We start from the raw sequence: 22,315 nt of genomic DNA on the forward strand, positions 1-22,315 counted from the left end.
AAAATACCAATTGTATTTTAAACTCACAATGTATATATTTTTAGTTCTCTTTCTATTTTCCACAACACAAGATTTTGATAGTGTGTAATTTAATTGAGTGGTAGAGTGATGAATAAGGAGCAGAATTTGAAGTGTCATATCAATGACAAAATATTCAGCTTGTTGTCTCCTGTTGTCATTTTAGATAATGCAGTAAAGCCCACTTTAATGAATTTTTTATGTAAGATTAATCCTCCAAAAAGAATACAGTTAGTACATGTTCATTTCTACAGTCTTTACTTATAATGAAATCTTTAATACCCATTATGGGAATAGATCTATTAACATAAACAGAGGATACTTATTCTTCCACTTAAACTAGCAAATGGTGGAATCTGTTCTCTCGTTCATATAAGAAAGTATTGCTCCATCACTTCTGCAGGTCAGAATTCATGTGTCTCAGAAAATCACCTCCATATCAGGCATTTTTTCACTCCAAAGCCATGTTCTGCTTTTGGTTCCCCACTAACCTCCTGCTAAAGCTAAAGAGAAGACTAACAGAGCGAAATGCACAGGCACTCCCTTAGGTAGCACTGGGCCTTTCAGTACTCCAATAGCCTGCAAAGCACCCACAGTAAAGCTCTGTGTCCCTCACTGAAATGCCCAGGGCTCGGAAGGCATTCCGAGATCTCACAATAGTTCGTTCATTACATATTTCTTCAAACAGGAAAAGCATTTGCTGTGGCACTGCAGCTTCTTCACTCCTGCTGCTAATAATGCTGCATTTGTATGTATTAGGGGAGAATTAATTTCAGCAAATAAAAAAAATTGTATTTTTCCATAACACCAAACCAATGGGGGAAAAAAGAAGAAAGAAAACTAATGATTATGCAAAAAGCAAGTGAAAAAAATTGTGCCAGGTTTTGCGTTGTTAGCCCACATCAATACACATGAAGCCAACGGGAATTTTGCTGCAAGCCATCCCACTTGCATTACTGACTTAGATTACAGAAGGTCCCTGTCTAAGACCTGTGTTCCAAGCAGCCTCAAAAAACAGAAGTTGCAGTTCCAACCTGCTTCTTGAGACTTCAGAAGCCAGAGTTTGCAAACAGGATAGCATTAACATCTTGCTGTTACAGGAAATCACATGGATATAACCTACTTATCTTGCTGTTAGTGCTCTTTCTATTTTCCTGTATCTATATACCACTTTTCATTAGTTAAGTTAGTTAGTCGAGGGAAGATACCTTTGCAAAATCAATTCATAAAAATAAAAAATACATGAATGAGCGTAAGTTACTGTCTATTTTTTTAGTAAACTATGGCCATATAGCTGTCATTGCTAGCTGAAGAATATTTATTGCATCAACACAATCTGAAATACTGTTCTCTGAGCTGCTTTTCTGTAATTTTATATTAAATACTTTTCCACTCACTACCCTGTAACCCACTGGCAAGAATTTATGTCTGTTGGTATGTTTTGGCAGCCAGGCAAAGTCTGTATGTATACTTCTAAAAGACATTCTGAAATCTTCTGTCCCTCCTCTCCTGCAGAAACAAGCACTGCAAACAGATCTCCTGGTTTCTCACATGACAAAGGGAGAATGCTTTTGACAACAGAAGTTTTAGCAGTCTCCAGCATGCTGCTTCTGCAATCCCTAATTCACATCAATCCTCCAGTGTGCCTGCAAAAGATATTCTGGAAGGTTGTCAGGAAAGAAAAGTGGAACTGTAAAGAGAAAGCAGTTGCGCTGTTTCCATGATTTGTTTTCTTATTCTTCTCTTTCCATGAGAGAACCAAATGGAGTGCAGTAGAGGGTAAAACCAGAAGAAACAGGTGTTTGTCACTAGTTGGAGGTGGGGTAGGTGAGGGAGAAATAGTCGCTAAAATTATACCATAGAAATACAATAACTGGCCCAAATTTTGATTTTTTTCCCGGCATTTATACTTTCCAGCCACATATCTTTGAAAAAAATTTGAATTTCTTCAAGTTTCCATTTGCTGGGTTGGTTATCTGTATTATCTCTTTCTACATATTTATTAGCATTACAAATACAATATGGATGAAGAAAGTTCTGTTTTATTCCTGCTGCTTATGTTTACATGAATATTATAACCAGAAATAAAAAAGAAATACCTTCATCATTAGGGCAAGATGGCTTATTAGAATTCAGAAGTACACATGGAGGGGAACACGAGCTGGTGTATTTGTAGACCAGTTCTGAAAGCTGCCGCCTGAACTATTCTAAGTACATCTAATGCATCTCATTTGAGAGCCTTACACTATTTTTCAAATACTAACCCATAAACAGATAAATCCATGCTAAGTACGGTGAAAAGAGAAGATGAGGTGAAGTGACTTGGCCGAGGTATCACAAAAACCAAGTCCTCAGCCTGCAAGAAAAAGCTGTGGGAACCACCTTATCTGCACAAAGAGGGCTTTGCATTGTCTCTGTGTCCCCCTGATCCTTAGAGGGCAGTGTGCCAGCCTGGGCTCTTGGAATAAACTGATGTACCTTAAAACTTAATCTGAATTATGGCAGTTGCCCAACAACTTCCACAGATAATTACAACAGCTGATGTTTCCATCAAAATCTTGGTCATGTACCCTGGAACCATTCTGTCATCTCCATGCCTTATAAAGACCACCTTATACTGACTTCAAAGAGTTTAAGAGATGACAAAATCACAAGTCAGAACAATGAACAGAGATCAAGGACTGCATTTTTGACTATCCTATCTCAAATACTAGCTTATATCATCCCATTTTAAACCAAGAAATCCTAGCATTAACGGCAGCCTTTATCATTGTATAAGAAGGGAGAATGTAGACTAGTTTCTTTGCAACTATAAGTAATCTGTTAATGACCAGCCACAAAAATTGTGGCCGCTCAGTTTTAATTTAATTATGTTCTGGGGAGGAAAAAAAAAAAAAAAAAGTAAGTTTTTAATAGAATTGATTAGAACTCTAAAGATTCCAGCACTTTCACTTTAGCACTTAAGCAAAGAACAAGAAAAAAAATCCATGATAAATAACAGATGCTGTTCAGATTCATTTTAAGAGACGTACTTTTGCCCAGTTAGATTAGCCAAAACAATTCACCTCACTTTTTTTATAACTGAATTTCAGCATATTTCACTTAATCTAATGACATTTCACCCTTAAGTTACTCTGAACATTTTCAATGTTCATACCACTCTACATCCTCTTGTGGAAAGAGCAAGGGATATTCTTTGGTTTAAAATTAGTCCTCGGAGTCTGACTGCATCAAGGATCACTTGCCCTGTTGACCCCAGAGCATGTAAAGGAATTTAAACCAAATTAAGTCTGTGTATGAGGGGCTTCTGCACTTCATCAATATTCAGTATGCCATGATACCTAACAGGTACTTATGGGACATAAGAAACAAATCTTATTTAATCTATATTGTGAATTTACCCATTATCATAGGTGCGTTATATTTAGAAGCAGTACTCTACAACAGAAATTTGAAAATGAGCAAATAAAAAAATTGCATACATAAGGTTACAGTAAAACATATTTTTGTGCTTTCATAAGTATAATGGCATGGTTAAGGTTTTATTTTAATCGTATTCTGAAATGTCAGGGCATTTTTTGATTATTCATTACTATGCCTGATTGTGACATGTCTTGCACTTTAGAATATCCTTTATGTATTTTTTCCATTTCCTATTTGAGCACATATGTTTTGCTCCTATTTCCCTTTGGTCTGCATAAAGTTTAAACTTCTGAGCTATAGAAAACTGATGAGCTACTACCTCCTCCTTTATGAGCATCTTGCTGCTTTCTACACATGAGAAAGGCATAATTTCTCATTTCAAGAAGCAGTGGAGGCCACATATCAGCACTCCTGGAGATTCTGAAATCCACAAAGGAAGCTTTACTTGTAACATGTGTGAGTTGCTAAATTAAAAATTAAAAACCCAGAACATCATGAATCAGGACTCCAACAAATAAGTGATGCACTGGACCCAACACTGTGACATTTTTGTGTTCTCATGGTTTTTTTTCTTATTTCTCTTTGAAGTTTTGTACCTTCAGGACATGAAGGCACACATATTTTCATGTGAACAAACCCCAAGATTTACAATGAAGATGGGTCAAGCAGCAAAATTTAGATGCAGAGGTTTTTAGACAAGCATATACATCTTGAATAAGTAAGAAAAATATGGAAACTCATTGACACATGAAGAAGAAAACCAAAAGCATTCATCTACCATAACAACTTCCACAACTATGGAGACATCTCCATAGCTAGCAAACTCTAGATTTTTTCTGAGAAAGAAAAAGGCATATCAAGGGAAGGAGTCAAATTTTCATAACTATGAGTCACAAAGAGGTCATAAGAATCAGTCCACAACTGTCTAGTCTTCACCAACTGTATAAGGCATCCTAAAAGGCTTGTTAAATACCAGCATGCAAAATCCAGAGTTAGGCAGATTATTTCCCATACACAGTATTTGAGCCTGGAATGGTACTTCAGCAAGTTGAATTTGGTAAAGGTTCACTGGCTTCCTACCTAAAACAGACCAAAAAACCCTAAACATTTTTCAAGTTAACTATTCCCTCTGTCTCCCACCTCACAAAAAGTCAAATAATTCTGCATCTGCTTTCACACCCAATGCTTTACTGCTAGGCTAAAAAGGAAGTTCAGATTTTTTCTTTTCCTTTCATCTTGAAACAAAGTAACTGTGTATAGCTTAATTACAAATACATTCCTATGTGTACCCATCAGGCTCCTCCAGCTCTCCTCTTCCTATCTTTCTGCTCCTGTTAGTAATGAACAGCAACTTGCTTCAATTCACATGCTTGTTACAATAAATTACCACATTTTCTGTAGTCAGATTTTAAAAAATATGCAATAGTAGTGTATATTATGTAAAAATGACCACGTATTCAAATAAACTTTTCTGAACTTCTAGAGCTAAAATGTTTGGAATTGTTTATGATGACCATCTTGAGCATGAAATGAGCTATTTAGCAAGGGTGGAGAACAAAGACCTCCTTTTGTCATGTCCTACACTCAGAGCTTAATCCCGGTTCTACAGTTCAAGCTAAATCCTAATGGACCAGCACAAAAAAAAAAGTTTCTCTCAGTATTCATGTTATTCGCTGCTCATCCATATTTTGGTTCTGAAGTGCTTCCTGCCTGCCTAATGGAAAAGTCCATATACATCTGAATTTCTACCCTCAGAAAACACATGCTGTTATGTATTAGTTGTAGGGTTTATAGGCTAGACATGCCAGTGAAATAGCACTGAGGCTTGAAAGAATAAACCGAAAGAGCCATTTGGCTCAGATATCCTAGAAAATGCATATGCAATAAAAGAATCAATTTCTTAGTCACCGACAAAGGATTAGCAATTTTCATTTAACAACAAATACAGCAGTTTAGGTGCTGGAATTCAGAGTAGGGAAAAATGCATTAGCTGAAAAAAAAAGAAGTTACTTTTCTCATTATTGGAGTACTGTAATTATAGTTGAGTTTCACTATGAACAATTGCTCCTTGATGGTTCTTGTTGAGTAACTTTGTTCAATAAGGGTCTGTCAATACAATTGGCTTTCAATTGTCAGTTTATACAATATCAAGAATAATGGGCTCACTCAGGTGCACTTGGAAATTGTAATAAAATATTAATTTGGGGGAAAAGAAAACTGTTAATCATCTGGTTTAATACTCTATAGTTATGTCTTAGTTTTTGAGAAGCTCCCTGTAATAAATGTGAACATTACAATGTATGTTAGACAAACAGTTATAGACAACCAGGCAGTAAAACACTGAAAAGGGGATATCCTCTGTATAATGTACTTTATGTGGAGGAGGAGTCCTGTCATTACCTAGTCCAAGACAGCAGTGAGCAATCTGTCCTGTATCACTTCTAAGTTTCTGGGAAGTAAGTGCACCCTCATTTCTTGCATATAATATCTTTTTTGAGGTTCAGAGGGGTGGATTGTTTTATCAAGCCCAATTTCTTTGCTTCCATTTTCCTAAAAAGGAAGATGTAAAAGAGCTGGATAATTAACCCTTGCAAAATAAGTGGTAGGAAATAACTGATGATCATACTTCATTAAAAAAGTCACATCAAGATACTTTCACAGAAGCTTCAGAGAGGTGTTCTGTCAATGAAATAGGGGGCAATGATCCAGCTGCTGACTACATGGGGAGATCAGAAGATTCACAATCAAATTGCAGCACTGATGTGCACAGAAATGTGTGAATGGAAAGAATGATTCTGATGTTTTTTCCCCCCTCTCCTGCTAATGTAGTTTGAATACTGAACAGTATGAATGGGGTCTGGGAGGTTTGCTTACCAGGAACTTTTCTATAGTTTCTCATAGCCTGACACCTATCTCTAGTTGTTCTTGTCAACAGAAAAACTCAGGAAAGGAGTTTAGCTTGAAAGAAACAGTAGGAAAAGTATTTGCTTTCCCTCCCTTCCTTTCCAACTCAGCAAGCTTAACAATCTGTCTGACACTCTTCAAAGACAGCAGCATACCATAAATTTTTCTATCCATAATTTCTGCCAGGCAATATGGGTATGCATTTACATAACAAACCCTTTGCATGTGACTGAAATCAAGAGCTGCCAATACACAGCAAGAGTAGTAAGCTAAGAATTTCCCCAAAATGGAGAAAACAACACTGTAGTTAGTTTGGAAGAGCTGGAATTTGAAGAAATAGATGCAGCACTGGCAATGTAGTCATTTGTTTTTTTACTACATGCATATATATCTGTATCTTTGTGTGCGTGTATGTGTAATTATGAAGGAAGGGGTAAGCTTCCACAGCTCATGCCAGTGTAAGTATGATGAGTGTAAACTAAGTGGTTTAAGAATTCTATTTAATATAGGCACGGATATTACGTGAGAAAAAGTACTTATTGCTTATGTGAGTCCATCTGTCATTATAGACCTACATCAACTAAGTCATGTGAATTTGTACTGCTAACAGGTGGGATAACTAGAACCTAAGTAGTTTGTGACATTAATGATAGCTAAATCAAATGGAAGCTATTGTCTGAAAATGGGCTTGTTTTTGCAGACATCTAGGATAGATATTTCAAGGCCTGCTGAAAGCTTTGCTTCTAGCGCAATGGCTGTAGAGCTGTGACAGACTTTTGATGTAACTATCAAATATAAGCACTATTGCATTAGCATAGTTATGTCTAGGCTTAAAAAACACCTATATTTGAGGCAATCTATTTATGCAGAAAGATGTAACACCCCATGCCAGCAGTATAAATTAATGTTTAAGTTGGCTAAATGAGGATACCTTTTACATAAGTGAACCTCTGCACAGTGCAAAAGCAGACACCAAATTACACAAAACTGAACGTCAACTGTCAGTGCAATGGTAAAAGAAATACACCCTCCCCAACTATTGAGTGAAAAGTAGAAAGCAAAAAAAAGGAAACCAACAGTTACATTGCCCTGCCAAGCTATTTTCCAGATACTTATTTATAGTAGGTTTTCCAGTTTAGTTCTGTGTTTCACTTAAAACATCTGTGGGGAATTTTGTAGAAAAAAACATGTAAAAGCATTTTGTCTTTAGTAAGGAATAAATTTTCTGGCTATTTTGAAGTAAATCTGCCACTTAGCTTGAGTTAAGGGTCTTGGTAAATAAAAAAAAATCTCATTATCTTTGTTCCCAATGGCCCTAATAGCAGAATAATGCCGGCATTTTAAGCCTTCCATGTAGTTAAATTCACTGAAATCTTACACATAAGCTATATGTGAAGCAATTAGGCTATAATTCAGCAAAGTTATTAAATGTTAAGTACTTCTGTTAGGCTTATGAAAGCTACTGTCCAATATGACCCCAACATCTCAGATAATGGAGGTGGGGTCACTGTGCTATCAAAGGCAGCAATCGAGCATGCTTCCCTCGAGTACCAATACACAAAGAGCAATCATCTCACTTTTAATGAGAGAGGATAGGCCTTGGAGACAGCATCGAGACTGCACTGGGCAGTTGATTTTGCATGCCTATTGCTGTTCTAGCAGCCAGAGGCTGCCATGATTAACACAGATATCACTGCTTAAATACCTTCTTGGAGCATTGTTGCCTTGGGTCTCTTTGTTCCTTGGTAAAGCAATACTCAGAAAAAAGGTCAGGTGTTTGGTGCAGTGTTTTTCGATATGAAAGAACAAAGGGTACATCCCTTCTCTGTTTGTACTAAAGCGATTAAGGATTCAAGCATGAACTTATATTTTCCACTGAATCATGCACAGTAAGAGATTCAGTTCTGAGTCTCTCACACCCCAGATCAGTACTCCCTTCAACAGAATTTTTTTTTTGCAAAAATGCAGTAAATGTGTGGGTTTTTTTCTCACGTGTACAGCAAAGCTGGTTTTAGCAATTTAGAAAGTTATCATGAAATGGAAATGGCATCCTCTGGTCATCTCTGTAACAAAGAGGCAATTCAGAATTAAGATTGTGGTTTATGTAAATGCAAATATGATAAAGTAAAAAAGGAAGAGTTAAATAGCAGCATTGCAGATAAGATTGTTAGGGCACATTTGTTGACAGCAATTTCTGGCTTGTACTGTGGAGTTTCATGCCACCTGGCCCCCCCATGGACTCTTCCTCAGAGGAACACATCTCATCCATTGGATTTATCACAGTTCTTCACTGGCTTTCAACTACTTGACAGTCCTCACTTTCCAGAAGGTGGGCAGTCTCTCCATTTCTGGGGCGTTGCTGCTTCGCTCATTTTTTTTTGTTGACACGATCAAACAATAACATTTATTTCCATTACCTTGCTAGGGTCTATGTTGCACATCATGTAGCTGCATTTCTGTTTTTTTCCCTGTTTTGAATATTTCATCAGATTGAATCAGAATTCTTAGCAAAAGACATTTAATAGCAAGAAATTATGAACCAGTTTTATTAAACAAACCACATTTAAGCATTCTGATTTAAGTCCAAAAATGTGATAAAAATCTTTATGAGCACTCAGAAAACAACAGTCCTGAGGACCTTATAAAATAAACTTGTAGGTAGGTATGTAGTTGAGAAGCAGTTCACAAGTGCAATTAAGCCATTTGTAATCTAATAGAATCAGTGATATGCTATACATAACACTATGTTCAAAAAAGAGAATTTTATGGGGCCTGGACTATTTCCTTTGCCACAGAGTTGTTTGGTTACAGATACCAATCTCATTGTTATGCTGACTGCCAAAATAGCCTAAAGGCTATTAAATACTCTGAGATATCCCAAGGAGAAAAAAATATGGAAAGTATTTTACAAACTGTTGACAAAAGACACCTGAACAGTTGTAAGAAAAGACATCAAAGTTGCTGAGAAGCTTCTATTCAAAGAAAGAAAGTAAACAAAGAAATAATAGCACTTAAAAAAAAGAAAAGTAAGAATCATCTTGTATTTATGAGGCCTATAATATTGCAATAGATAAAATGGGGAATAGGGAAGTAGAACAGTTTCTTTTGTATAGCAAATCAATAACATTATGTAATTTTTCAATTTTCACCCTACTTTTGCCATAAGAGGTTTTTCCTCTTTAAAAAAAAACTGTAAGTAACATAATAGATAAGATGTCCTGAAAGGATACAAGTGTGACGTTAGCCCATGTACAGATTAATTTTACATAGAAATATGTAGTTTGGAAAAGAACAGAACTGAACTTTGATCCAGTTTTAACTACAATTAAGATACATATTAGATACTTATTCTTCATTTATAAGCTTTGGTGAAAGATGTTGTTTAATGGCTCCAGAAGAGAATGGATAACACATATAGGCTTTCTGGGAAAGGATGCCTCTAACCTGTCCTTTCCTGTTACAGCCCAGTGGCTGATAGCAGCCCGTTTACCTGGCATGGTGTTCTCATCCTTGGCCTACACTCAACCTTATGCCAACCTTCTGGGGTCCTGTGTGCCATCATACAGCTGTGCCTCTGCTGGGGACCTTGCCAGAGGCAGTGCAGAATACCATGCTGGCAACAAAAGCAATGAGGTTTTCTCATGCATTTTAAGAGAACTATAGTAGTTCAAATTGTGATAAAAGTTATTAAAAAAAGTTAAGGCTGTTTTTACGAGATACAAGTTACAACTACAGAAGCATACAAAGGATTTAAACACTATCAATACAAAATTAAATTTTCCCTTTCCAAATTTGTTTTGCTTCCATGTTTTAGCAATGGAATGTAAATTTTTAGGGAAAAGTCACGGTCTCACATAAAATCTGGGATTTTATAGAGGCATTTTTAAAGTTATGTTTCCCTGGTGCACACAGGCATGCTTCATGGAAGTGCATGATTAGAGGGCACCAGGCTTTCTCTTCCAGTATTTAGGTAGATCACTTAACTACAGATCAGTTTCCCTCATAATTTCTCCTATACATTGATTCAGGAAAATGGCTAGTTCCTGAAAAGTAATTTATCTTTTCCATTTCTTTTCAGTTTGGCTTTTTATTTGGAAGGGACATCTAATCTCCGTGTCTGACCAATACCGAATTTTGTTTCCCTAAGATGTGTGGAGAGATGGGGCAAAGGGTGAAGGGAAAAAGTGATGTGGGCGAATAGGCTGGAATACCTACCAGAGGAAATGCTGGGGGGTAAAGATCCACCCCCTGACACTGGATGTGAGGTCAGGATGCTATTTAAAAATCCCGCCCTCAGGAATCTCGAAAGAGACTTCACCCCAATGGTCGGAAAGGATCCTTTCAAAGAGATAGAAATGATCATTAATCAAATGACTTGTTCCTTGGCTGATAAAAGAAGTTGACTGTTTAAAGAAAGAATAACCAAATCTCTGCAGAGTTAACAGTGGTTTCACTGGAACAGATCTTATAAAAAGCAGTTAAAAGTCTTTGATGCTTTTTAACCAAGTCATACAATACACAGCTTTAACCAGAAAGATGTTGTTTTCTGCATACTTTGCAAATGGAGAATTCCAGCACTTCTAGGAGGAATGAAAAAATTTGGTATTTCAAAGGCAAATTGCACCTATTGGATATTCATAATGCATTCCAAATGACTCTACCATACAGACAATTTACAATTTTCCATACAAATCCAAGAGAGACCAGTAGAGGTGAAGCTATACCAGCAATGCTGTGTTTTATACTAGTATTTTAAAGCCACCTGACAAACCACCTGAAAAAAGTCATGTCATGCAAGGGGAGAAGGGGAACCAGAATTTGCAGCCACATTACTGACTCCTGTGTCAGCACAGCTACATCAGTCAGAGCTTCTATCTCATCTCCCAACACCTGTCAATATATTGATGCATGCAAAAAACAGGAGATATGGCCCCTTTCTGCTTTGCTCTCACCAGAAGCTTAACATATTTTACGCTTTCAATATAATAAACTTTATATTCTTCTCATTGCCTAAATGCACAGTTTTATTTCTGGAAACAACTATTATCTCATCCACCTCTTTTAAAATAAGTACTTGTGACATATCTATTATAGTAATGATAAATAAGGACTCTTTATAATTTGGTCCACTGTTTCAGCTTTCAGCTTATGTACAGAGATCTAGAGACATCATTTCAGCTAGCTCATATTACTGCTCAGTGAATGCCAGCATCAGAGACAGATTTGAAATGAGAGCTGTACACATCTTGCTTAAAAGCACAGAGTCAGAATTCTCCCACCTTGCAATAAATTTAAATTGACAATCAGAAAAATTTGTGTATTTTTACAAGTACATCAAGGAACCATCCATCCAAAAATGTAGGCAATGGCAAGTTTGTTTTCATCATCTTGCAGCTATTTCATAGTTGTTCTTTTAAGAGATAGAAAATATCTTAATATTTATCTACAATGAGAAAAATAAATGGCCCTTTTAAAACTTACGCAACAGTTGGGATTTTTTTTTAACTAATAAAAATACAGTGAGGAAAATTTAGCTTCAAAACACACATATGTATTAGCTGAACTTAAATAGCCTAAGAAAACTTTGAATTTTTCTCTTTTGTTTTCAAGCAAGAGTTCTATTGTTTCTCCTCAATATACTTGCCCTTTAAATTTATTAGACCTGCTGCAGTCTGTGGAAAAAGAATTCATTTAATTAGTGTTCTGGATGCAGTATTATTATATCTGATGGCTAAAGATAAGGCATGAAAGTTTTCCCTCTGGCCACTCCAGAAAAGCCTTTAGCATTTTTGTAAAAGCATTTCCAAATTCCATGGCTTTCATTTTAAAATATTTTCAGAAGTGATCTTGGACAGAGCGTCCAGAATACAATACACAGAAATTCAATTTTAAAATGGAAAATTGTTCTATTAACTCCAAGATGTTTCGTACTAAACAGCATCTTAAAACATGAAGGCTAAATAATGAATGTATGAAGATTTCTCAAATAAAACTTTGCTTCTCTGTTTCAAAATATGAATTATACCAACCACAAAGTACACCTACTCTGAGTCACATGCCATATGTTCAGACCTTCAGAAAAGCCAAACAGCTTGAGCTTCACCATTGACATTTTCCTACATTTAAATGGTGTTAAATGGCAAATAACTCGTTTCCTAGCAGTCTTACAATAAGTTACTTTGTTATAGAAAGTAATGAATACAACCCAAATTTATTTCACTTTTTGTACATATTCAGAAATAAAAACAAGGAGCAGCAAATTTTGGAGCAATTCAGTCTGTGAATACTAAGAAGAGAGCTAGAGGGCTAAAATTATTGAGGCTTTATAAAGAGCAAATAACTAAAAGAATACATACAAATAATGTTTTTCTCTCGCACTTAAAAGGTAGGATTCAGTTGCTTAAGCATAAATGCTTTGTGACATTCGAGATGCTCTAGAAAATCTGAGACATTCACATTTAAGTGGCAGACTTGACAAGATCTGCAGGAGATTTGCACTCTTTGAAAGTGGCAGCAAGAGGCAAAGCAGCAGTTGGGTATCTAAGACTAGGCACCTAGTGTCATTTTAGGCAACTGAATCCCATCCAAATAGTCTACTGTCACCTCAAAATGTCTCTGATTAAGTAGAATACAGAGTTACAAGAACAAGACCTCATTTAGTCTCTTCTAGAAGTCCACAAACAGCTTCTGAAAAGGACAAGGTTGATAACATTCATCCCTGATCAGTATCCATCAACATAAAAATGCAGACAAAGGAGAGGTTGAAAGTTCATTCATCTTAAAACATGCATGTTCCTAAATTAAAAGACAGCATATGCCCCAGAATGAACAAATGGGTGCTTTTGGTATTACTGCCTGCACAATGTGAATAGGGTTTGAGGCTCTGTTACATGACTATGTATGTGGAAGTTGATTATCATTGCAGGTAGTTGAGAGAGAAAATTAATTCTCATAAGTCCCATCAATCATGACCAGAAGGACAGAGGTTTGATAAGAGCTTTGGGCATTTACAGTAATTTAGGAGCTTAGTCAAATTTTTACTTGTTTGCATATACATTCATGACATATTTGAAAGGAAATCTGCAACAAAAAATAGTGTTCGATACAGAAAGGGAAAAAGCTCTCTGCTAAGACAACAAAGAAGAAGGGAGGTGGGAGCGTGGTATTAAAGAGAAAACACCAGCTTCTCAGAAATGTTATAAACTTCTGTGTGGAAATAAATGAAGAAGAATTGCATTTCCTTCTATCTATACTTCTATCTTCCATTTTTTAATTGGACAATGAAAAAGTAGTCTTTCCTCTTTTTCCAAATTGGAATCATGCTTAGCTAAAGAAAAAGTCCACCAAAAACATGCCTGCTTCTTTATATCCTGCTGCTTTATACTCCAAATTGCAAAGGCAATATTTGTTTTTTAGAGGTGTATACTATCAATATAAATCTTAATGCTTAGTTTAAACAATCTCTTTAAAGCAACCACACTGGACACTTTCAAGATGCTAGGATATTATTTCTTTAGTTAACCAACTTTCTTGAGAAATGCCATTCTGACAGTGTACATCATACAGAGACTAGTGCTTTACCCCCGTTCTGTTGTTTTGTGTAAAAATTAACACTCATTGTTGCAGTGGGTGCAGTTACACTAATGGGAAGAGCTTCTAGTATAAGGTCTTACCGGTTCTAAACTGGAAAAAGGAGACATGAATATTAAGCCATGACTCCTCAGTGCACTGAAATACAGCTCTTATTTAGCAGCTTACAGGCATGGATTTATTGAGAAAAAACCCCAATCTCTCCCCCCTCCATAGTTATACACTATGAACATTATGCCATCTTAACATGGGAAACTACATTAGTTACAGATATTAGTTGGAAAAGTGCACTGAAATAGTAAAAAGTTATGGCAATACTCTGAATAGCTGACAGTTCATGAAGTATACAGAGTCCTGTGATACCAGTTTAAAACTCAGCGTAAGTTCTTGTGTTTCACAATTATTAAAGCTAAATGCCTGTACTCAGAGGCAGTGGGGAGTGCTGAATCAATTAGCCTGCCTTCCACCTTCATCTGTGGTTCCAGGGGGAATATCATCCTACAAATTACAGAATTTGATAGGGAAATCACTGGTAGAGCATCCTAAACTGGCATCGTTTTAGTAGCATATTACCACACAGAGCAGAAGGGCAAGAGTAGATAGCTGGGTAAAGGAAATACATATGCTTAGTTCAGCTCCACAGCACATACATTAATTCACACACATTTATTAGTACTTGCATCACGACAGTATGGCCAGCCAGAAGCAACAGTCACTTTTCCCCACACCAAAGGCACATCCCACAGCCTAGGGCTAGTGGCAACGTAACTGTGCTGAAAAGTCCTAGATCTATGAAAGAAAGTTCCGCCATGTGGCTCAACAATAGTACTGAACAGATGGATGGATGGATGGATGGATGGATGAAGAGAACGGCACCAAACACACCTGGTGCAATACTGGTGGAACACAGTGGACTAGAGTGGAAGACACAACTTCTGTTTGAATGGGGGGTGGAGGGGCCCTCGTGAGCTATAGTAAAAAGCATTTAAAAGGAACTAACTTGCACTTTAAAACTCTCAGGGATTGTGCAAGCTGAGAAATGTTAACCTGACCCATTATTTTTTGCTGCTGACACTTTGCAGAAACTTCCAGCAGAAGACCCTAAGAATGTTCCACAAAACCCGAACACAGTTTTATTCTGTTAATGACAGTACGTACCCACTCGTGTCTGCTGAGTTGAGTGCAAATATTCCTACCAGTTTTGTTCCTGTATGAGGTAAAGTGCCTGCACAGCACCAGCCGTCCTCAGGGGCCCGCATCCCACTCTTTCCTCTTTGCCAGCTGCTGGCTCCTTTGCCCCACTACCATCAGCAGCACTTGAGCCGATGCCATGGCAGCCTCTAGGCCCACAGGACTCGCAGTGGTGGCATCTGAAGCTGCTAAATTGCGCCGGTACAGGCAGGCAGGGCCATCAGCTTGTTCTGTTTGTGCCAGGGTCCCTGAGCCTTGCTGAGAGCAAACTAAGCACTTTTTTTTTCACTATAGCAATTGTACTTGCGGGACCGTAGCGCAGCTTGTGGAGATTTGCTTTTAAAAAGGAGAATGTTTCTGGAGTCTCTGCATTGTGTCTAATGACCAGGCTGAAGTAGGTTATCAGAAAGCCTATGGAAGATGCGGACTGCTCTTCAGCCCTGTTGTTTGTTGTTGTTGTTTCTTCTTATTTATTATACTTTGAACCGATCCAATGCTTTCTGCAGGTGGAATTGACCATTTCAGGTGCTGTGTATTTCCGGGCATCTAACAGCTTCAAATTCAAAAGGAGCTCTTTGGTTGCTTAATTTAATAAACTGGAAGGAGAAGTTCTAGAGAGGTCACAATTACTGTCAGTTATTTCTTTTTACCAGTACCATCTCTTTATTAGTACCATCAAAAGACTTTAGTTTGTTATTCTTTTCCCATAGATTTTGTTTAGAATTTGGAAAAAAAAGGAAAAATGCACAGTTAGTGTATTTAATGTAAAAAACCCATTGATATTTGTTTCTATATAGTCAGTTGTCTTGATACTTTTCATACAGGGAGTGTAAAATACAGCTAAGAGAAATTTCTTAGGAACTTTGCAGATGAAGGCTTTAGGGAAGTAAGTCACAGTACTATAATAAGCTTTTGCATTCAGTTTGGCAGGAAGCAACTGAATGACTTCAGGATGTTTCCACTCCTAACTGCACTCTCATGAAGGCAGGACTGTAACATTTAGTAATGAAATACTAGAGGACAGAATGTAGAATGAGTTTTCCTGCTTCTGAATAGGGTAATTATCCAATGTTATCACTCAATGTCTTGGGAGAAGGCTGGCTTCTGTTAGAAGCACCTTCCACTCTAAAATAAAACCTGTTTTTTATTGTTACTAGTGTTTCCTCAGGGAAGCTAGAAGAAGGTTTAGAGCAATTTTTCTAAAATTATTTGTAATATATCCATTATGGAAAGTATTGAAAACTGGTCGACTTTTCTCTCACATGATTTTACTGATTTGTCCTTCCTAGACCACCAGGAACTGCACATTACTTCATAATCTTTTATGGGGGAACATATGGAAGGTTTTCATGAGGAATGGCTTTATAAAACTTTGAAATTATGATGTCAGATTACAATTTGTAGAGCATTCAAAAGGCCTGACTTGGAATGGAAAAAAACAAGATCAGAAGCAGGGCTAAAATTTATCCCTGATGAATTTGATGGATCATATTTTCAGTGCACTTAGAAAGCATGGATCTATACAATTAATTTTAACTGTTTTGAATGCATTAATCTGGAGATTTATAATATGCTTTTAATAATTTATTTGAGAGTTTTTTGACACATCAAGCAAAAGTGATAGGGTATAGAGTGGTATGCTTAAATTTTTACCCACATAACTTATATGTCTTAGCAAAATCAAATTTTTAAGATCACTAAACAATATTTTGCAATACGTACCATAAAATATTAGAGCACAACATCAGTTTACAAAAATGAGTGTGCTTACCCCTATTGAAATCACAAAATCACAGAATGGTTGAGGTTGGAAGGGACCACTGGAGGTCACCTAGTCCAACCAAATCATGGAAAGATTTCCATTACCTTGCAAATAACACAGTAGAAACTTTTGTGGGCTAAATTCTGCTCTGAGGTACCTAGGCTAGTAAAAGCAGAACTTGTATGAAATGCATTTTGCTGTGCAGAGGGAAATTTGTACTCTAATGTTCAGCAGCAAATTTTCAAAGGGTGGTGTAATTTTGTTTCCCCACATTCCACTTAAGTAAATGACATCATCCCAGAGCACTCACAAATAATTCTGTCATTCCTGAATGACACTTTCAAGAATGCGAAGGTCTTTAACTGCCTTTGAGCAACTTTTAAAGCAGCCTGAATTTTTAATCTCACTGTTGTGAAATATAGAGCTTGGAATCTTAATTCAAAGTAGAAAGTGCTATTAGAGAACTTAAATATCCTGAATATGCAGACAATGTAAAACTCAGAACATCTTCATTTATCAGGTAGACTCTGACTAATTAAGTTAGAAATAGTAATTTCCTGATGCATCCCCATGGGAACAACTACAATGGAAATTATATCATTTATGTTAGTAGATTTAGCAAGATGCCAAGGTATATGAATAGAAGAAACAGGAAGACAAAGTATAAACTACTGTTGGAGGGATGCAGCTGAGGACTGCTCGCTGTGGTATTTTTATGCAGTGAGACTGAAATTCTTTCTGAAGGAACTCATGTCAACGTCTAAACCAGCAAAAGACCTTTGCACCTGTTCTGCTCCACTTAAGGTCTGGAACTTAAGCAATATAGGGAATTATCTGGCAGAACCTCTTCAGATAATGAATTTTCACAATTTCAAATACAAAGCAGTGTCTAAACATTGAAGTTGAGAGAAATCTGTGTTGGGGAATAGTCACCCAAGCAAGGTCTCTATTGCAAAACCTGGGTGCTCTTGCTAGTTTTTAAGATTAGAGATTAACTATAGTGAGGCATCACTTTCGTCCTAGGATGTGGCATGGGTATATACTGTCTCCCTGACATGTGCCCATGGAAAACAACATTGCATGTCCTATTTAGAAGGGAGCTGCAATGAGCTTCAGCCACATTCCCAGTCTGCGATGCCACTGCCCACACACCTGGAATAATCCAGAGCTCCTTTTGTCTGCCTCTGCGTTACTATCTCACGTAACTGGGTTTCAGCATCTCACTTCAAAAGATGACCCAGATTTAACTTTAGTTCTGTCAGGATAGTGGCTCGAAGAAGGAGATGGATCACAGGAACTTGTCTGCAGCACCATGCATAAAAGACCGACCAGTTACTTAATTTTTTGGGGTGCTGTTACATAGCCACTGCTGGTGATTTCATCTAAGAGTAAACTCTGCTGTGTATTTAAAACAAGAATTCAGCTTGTCCCAAATGATGAGTATTACTCATGAAAACTGAATGGATTTTCTGAACATTTGTGAGCAAGCTGGCTACCTTCAATCAAAACACACTTTAGGAAAAGCTCTCTAAGAAATTGAACAAACTGCCTCATATGTTTCTCCTGAACAGTCTTAAAAATGGAATAATAGATGCTTAGAATTTGTCTTTTTGCTATATCTTAGAGAGATCATGTACCTTGAAAATTTTATTTTAGCACAAAATGTCATTTTTTTCTTGTTATTCTGCATAAGAAAGCTTCTCTCTCAAAAAGGGCTGAAGAGGAACATCCAACTGCACAACATCCCCAGCAGGACAGCCCTTTTTCAAAAGTCAGCTGCCGTTATTCTCAATAGGACTGAAATTGTATCTTGCTTATGGTTAGGTGATTATTCTGAGAAGTGCAGCAGTCTTCCGAAGTATTCAATAAACCCAGATTCACAAATGGCTCTTAAAGAGAGCCATTAGATCACTGGAAAAAAATAGGATGTAGTAGCCTCTTATGACAAAATGCTGTAACCAAAATAGCTGTGGTGCAGATGTGCCCTAAGAGCAATAGAAAATAACACACATGGAGGACAACTCTAAGAAATCCAGGGAGCAGAAGATTGCACCTTTGTTGATGAATCAGTTTTCAGTTACAAACAATGGCAAAACTTACTAAGATTTCCTAGAGCTCTTTTGAAAAGCTTTGTATGAGATATACTTATTAGAAAAAGTAGAAGAGAGGTGAATACTAGAAAAACATTATCTGGAAGAAGGAGGAATGTGTATGGAGATATGTGTGCTTTGTACAAAATAAAAGCGCCAGCAAAAGGGGAGACAGAAGGACTGATGAAAGAACTTAACACAGAGGTTTGGAAAAGATTTGGATATGTACTTACTTGCCTTGGATTGGCCTAGCTGTGACAAACAACTGTATACTCAATCAATCTGTACGTAACTTGCTTTTTTCTTAAAAAAAGAGCTTTAATAGTTTCAGTAGAAATGCAAGGACATACAAAATGAACACGGTCTATGATGTTTAGAAAAAATAAAGATTAGAAAGCCTGGAATAGTTTTTAGAATTTTGTTATTCTAGGACTGTGCCGTGATTTTGAAGGGCCTGATCAGACATTTTTAACATTCAGCAGCAACCTGCATTTAAAGTATAAAGAATTACTGTAAAGATTTTTTTTTTATAGTCATATATAGTATTTAAATAAGAATGGGAATTTCCATCAAAAAACAGACTTAAGGTTTAACCAGCCATCTACAGTGAAGTACATTAAGTACTTCAGTGAACTTCAGCCTGTACCTGGAATGTGTATTATGAAACATATGAGGCAACTTTAATGTTAACCCTTCTTCCTTTTCTTCTTTGGCCAGTAGGCTAAGGGAGACTTAGCATTGCCTTTGTTTGATCTAGTGTGGGGACACAGGCACTACCATGACACAAACACTGCTGGAGTTGTGATGGTCTCGTGGAAATATTTATACAAACCAGAGGTTTGTCTCTTAGTATCCAAGCAATATTTCTGGGAAGAGCAGGGAAACTTTCTGGCACCCTGGCTCAACAAAATAATCTGAAGAAGGGTTTGTGTGTCTGAAAACATTTCTCTTTTCTTCTCCAGTGACAATAAGTAATAATAAAAAAAAAGGACCCAATTTCTACAAATGCTGCTTTGCTTATTTTCTCTGTGAGGTTTTTGCATGATAGCACAATGAGTAGTTCAGGTGTCTGGATTATTTATTTCTGTGCTTTTTTGGGCTTTACTTTTCAGTCTGATTTTAACTCTGAATTTCCTTAACTTTATTGGTTTGGAAATAATAAAGCATCCACATGTTTTGGCCTCATTTCTGAGAAGAATACCACTACAACCTAGTTCTTGGTGAAAATATCTCAAAAGGCCTGCTTTTCTATATCAAGACCCCTAATCTCTGCTCCAGACTTAAATTTATGGGGTCTATCTGGAAACACGAAGACAACAAACACTTGGTAGGGCAAAGCTGCTGTTCAGGTCTTCCAACCCTGATGAGTTTAACCTTAAGATCCTTATGAAAGACAATGCTTTGCTATGAACCTGAAGTGCTGGAGTTCTTTTATTTCTTGATTGGTGAATGGGAATAAATCCAGACTTAGGAATATTTACATAGAATGAGACTATTTTAGAAAATCCCAATTATAGCAAGTTTGGGCTTTACTTACAACTTCTCTGGGAGAAAAAGCAAATGCTGAAAGAAGCTTACAATTCCTAAGGAGGAACTGACGGAAGTTACAGAATATTTGGGTAGAATATTAACATCTAATTTAATTTCCCTTGCTGCCTCTAGACAAACAGGCAATTTGGGGGGGAAAGAATGAGGGAATTGCTTGAAAAAAGTTCTACAAACGCTATAGCCATTTATTTTGTGATGTGTTAAATGTCAATGCGCACTGAAGTTCCGGCTGCTGAGAAGACTGGTGTGACAACATTAATGTGATTAAAGCTTTTAACAGCAACAACAACTGTTGTGTTGAATAATCTTTGTAGTCTTAATGGAATAGTAATTGGAAATATTGTACTTCCGTTATGGGCTAAAACAATCTGTGTATGTTTAAGCTGTCTGTTAAATAAGTATTCTTCAGTCACTGCTTAAACTGAAAATAGTTTTAGCACAATGTTAAACAAGAACTCTGAAATCTTTATATATTTATAGTTAAGTATGATACCCAGAATGTTGTTGCAAGCACTGTATGCTGTACATTTGGATTTCATGATCACACATGTATTATCAAATTAGCTGGAAGTAAAATACTTTAAAATTACAGCTTTCATGATAGAAAAAACAAAGCCTGCAATATTGGCCAAAACCTTTGTGATAAATTATGTACACATCATGATTTTGGGGAATGATTAGCCCATTAATAATTAGTAATATGAATTTGATTTCATTCAGCCTTTAATCACCCAGTTTTTGTGATTTTGGAAGAAAAGATCCCGAGTAAAATCTGATCATTCCTATGATATGGAATTCATCCTTTGAGACAGGAACCTCTAATGTGAAATGTTCATGGGGTCTTATAAATGGGATGGTTAAGAAGTTCCAGGGGCTTTTAAATTTTCAGATGTCCTTTTTCATGGTATTTCTATAAAAAGAGAGGTAACAGGTTTTAATTTTGTACTTCATGTTTTGCAGTGAGTTTTAATTCAATGAGTGAAATAGCTTTTCATGGGTGACATCTGAAGATGAATGTATTCATGCAGCCTGCTGTACATTCTGCAGTTCTGCAACGAAAGCTCTGATTATCTACTCTTTTAGCCTTGCTAGCCTGTAACAGTATGAACAAGGAGTAGGAGATAAACACTCTCCACTTCTAGACAGTAATTAGTATCATTGAAAAAGGCTTGCTGTTTTCAGTTAAGAAAAACACTTGCAGCTGAAGTTCCAAAGAGTCAATTGACAAAAAGTGGTTTTTCGTTCAACAAATGTAGAGTATAAATTGAGGGTGAGGATTCCATTCACTAATCATATTCATACCATTCACGATTCACATTTCACTAGTATCAATGAAATGAATGGGCATTCTGCCTCCTTTTTTTGGAAAATGCTACTGACCAAAGAGAATTAGCTGTGCTTCTTAATTATCTCTTTGTGGTTATCAGCGTATTCACAGGATTTTCTCTCAAACTCAGAGACCACTTGGTGTTAAAGGGTGAATGCCATGTGGTAAAACTTCTCTCATCTGATCTTCCTTGTGCTAGTTTTGACAAGAGTGATTCTGGCAAGATGACTATTGGGCAGTCAGTGTTTATATAGGCTACAAGGTAACATTTTTCAATGCTTATAAAGGCATTCATTAAAAAACTGGACGTAAATTGCCAATCTTATCTAAACCAGCGAAACAGTGTTTGTGTGCTGAATAACGTACTCAACTACAGCTGAGAGGAAAAAAAGCAGAAAAAGGAAAGACTGGAGACTCATTTCCAAAGTAGGTAAGTTATTATCAGTCTAGGGATACATCAAC

General features: G+C 36.8%; 1 protein-coding gene across 5 annotated transcripts in view; it reads right to left on the reverse strand.

Moving 5' to 3' along the window:
• The window catches only part of EPHA6 (EPH receptor A6), a 529,864-nt gene that overhangs the window by 82,881 nt on the left and 424,668 nt on the right, over window positions 1-22,315 (reverse strand). For 3 of the 5 annotated variants that reach the window (XM_069785492.1, XM_069785493.1, XM_069785495.1), the window contains one exon: window positions 10,561-10,683. The exons of the other annotated variants lie outside the window; for them this stretch is intronic. In XM_069785492.1, coding sequence (XP_069641593.1) covers window positions 10,561-10,683 — 123 coding nt within the window. The remainder of the gene's footprint in view (window positions 1-10,560; window positions 10,684-22,315) is intronic. 5 annotated transcript variants of the gene reach the window in all.

This window comes from Haliaeetus albicilla, chromosome 6 (genome assembly GCF_947461875.1).
Source record: "Haliaeetus albicilla chromosome 6, bHalAlb1.1, whole genome shotgun sequence".
Lineage (NCBI taxonomy): Eukaryota > Metazoa > Chordata > Aves > Accipitriformes > Accipitridae > Haliaeetus > Haliaeetus albicilla.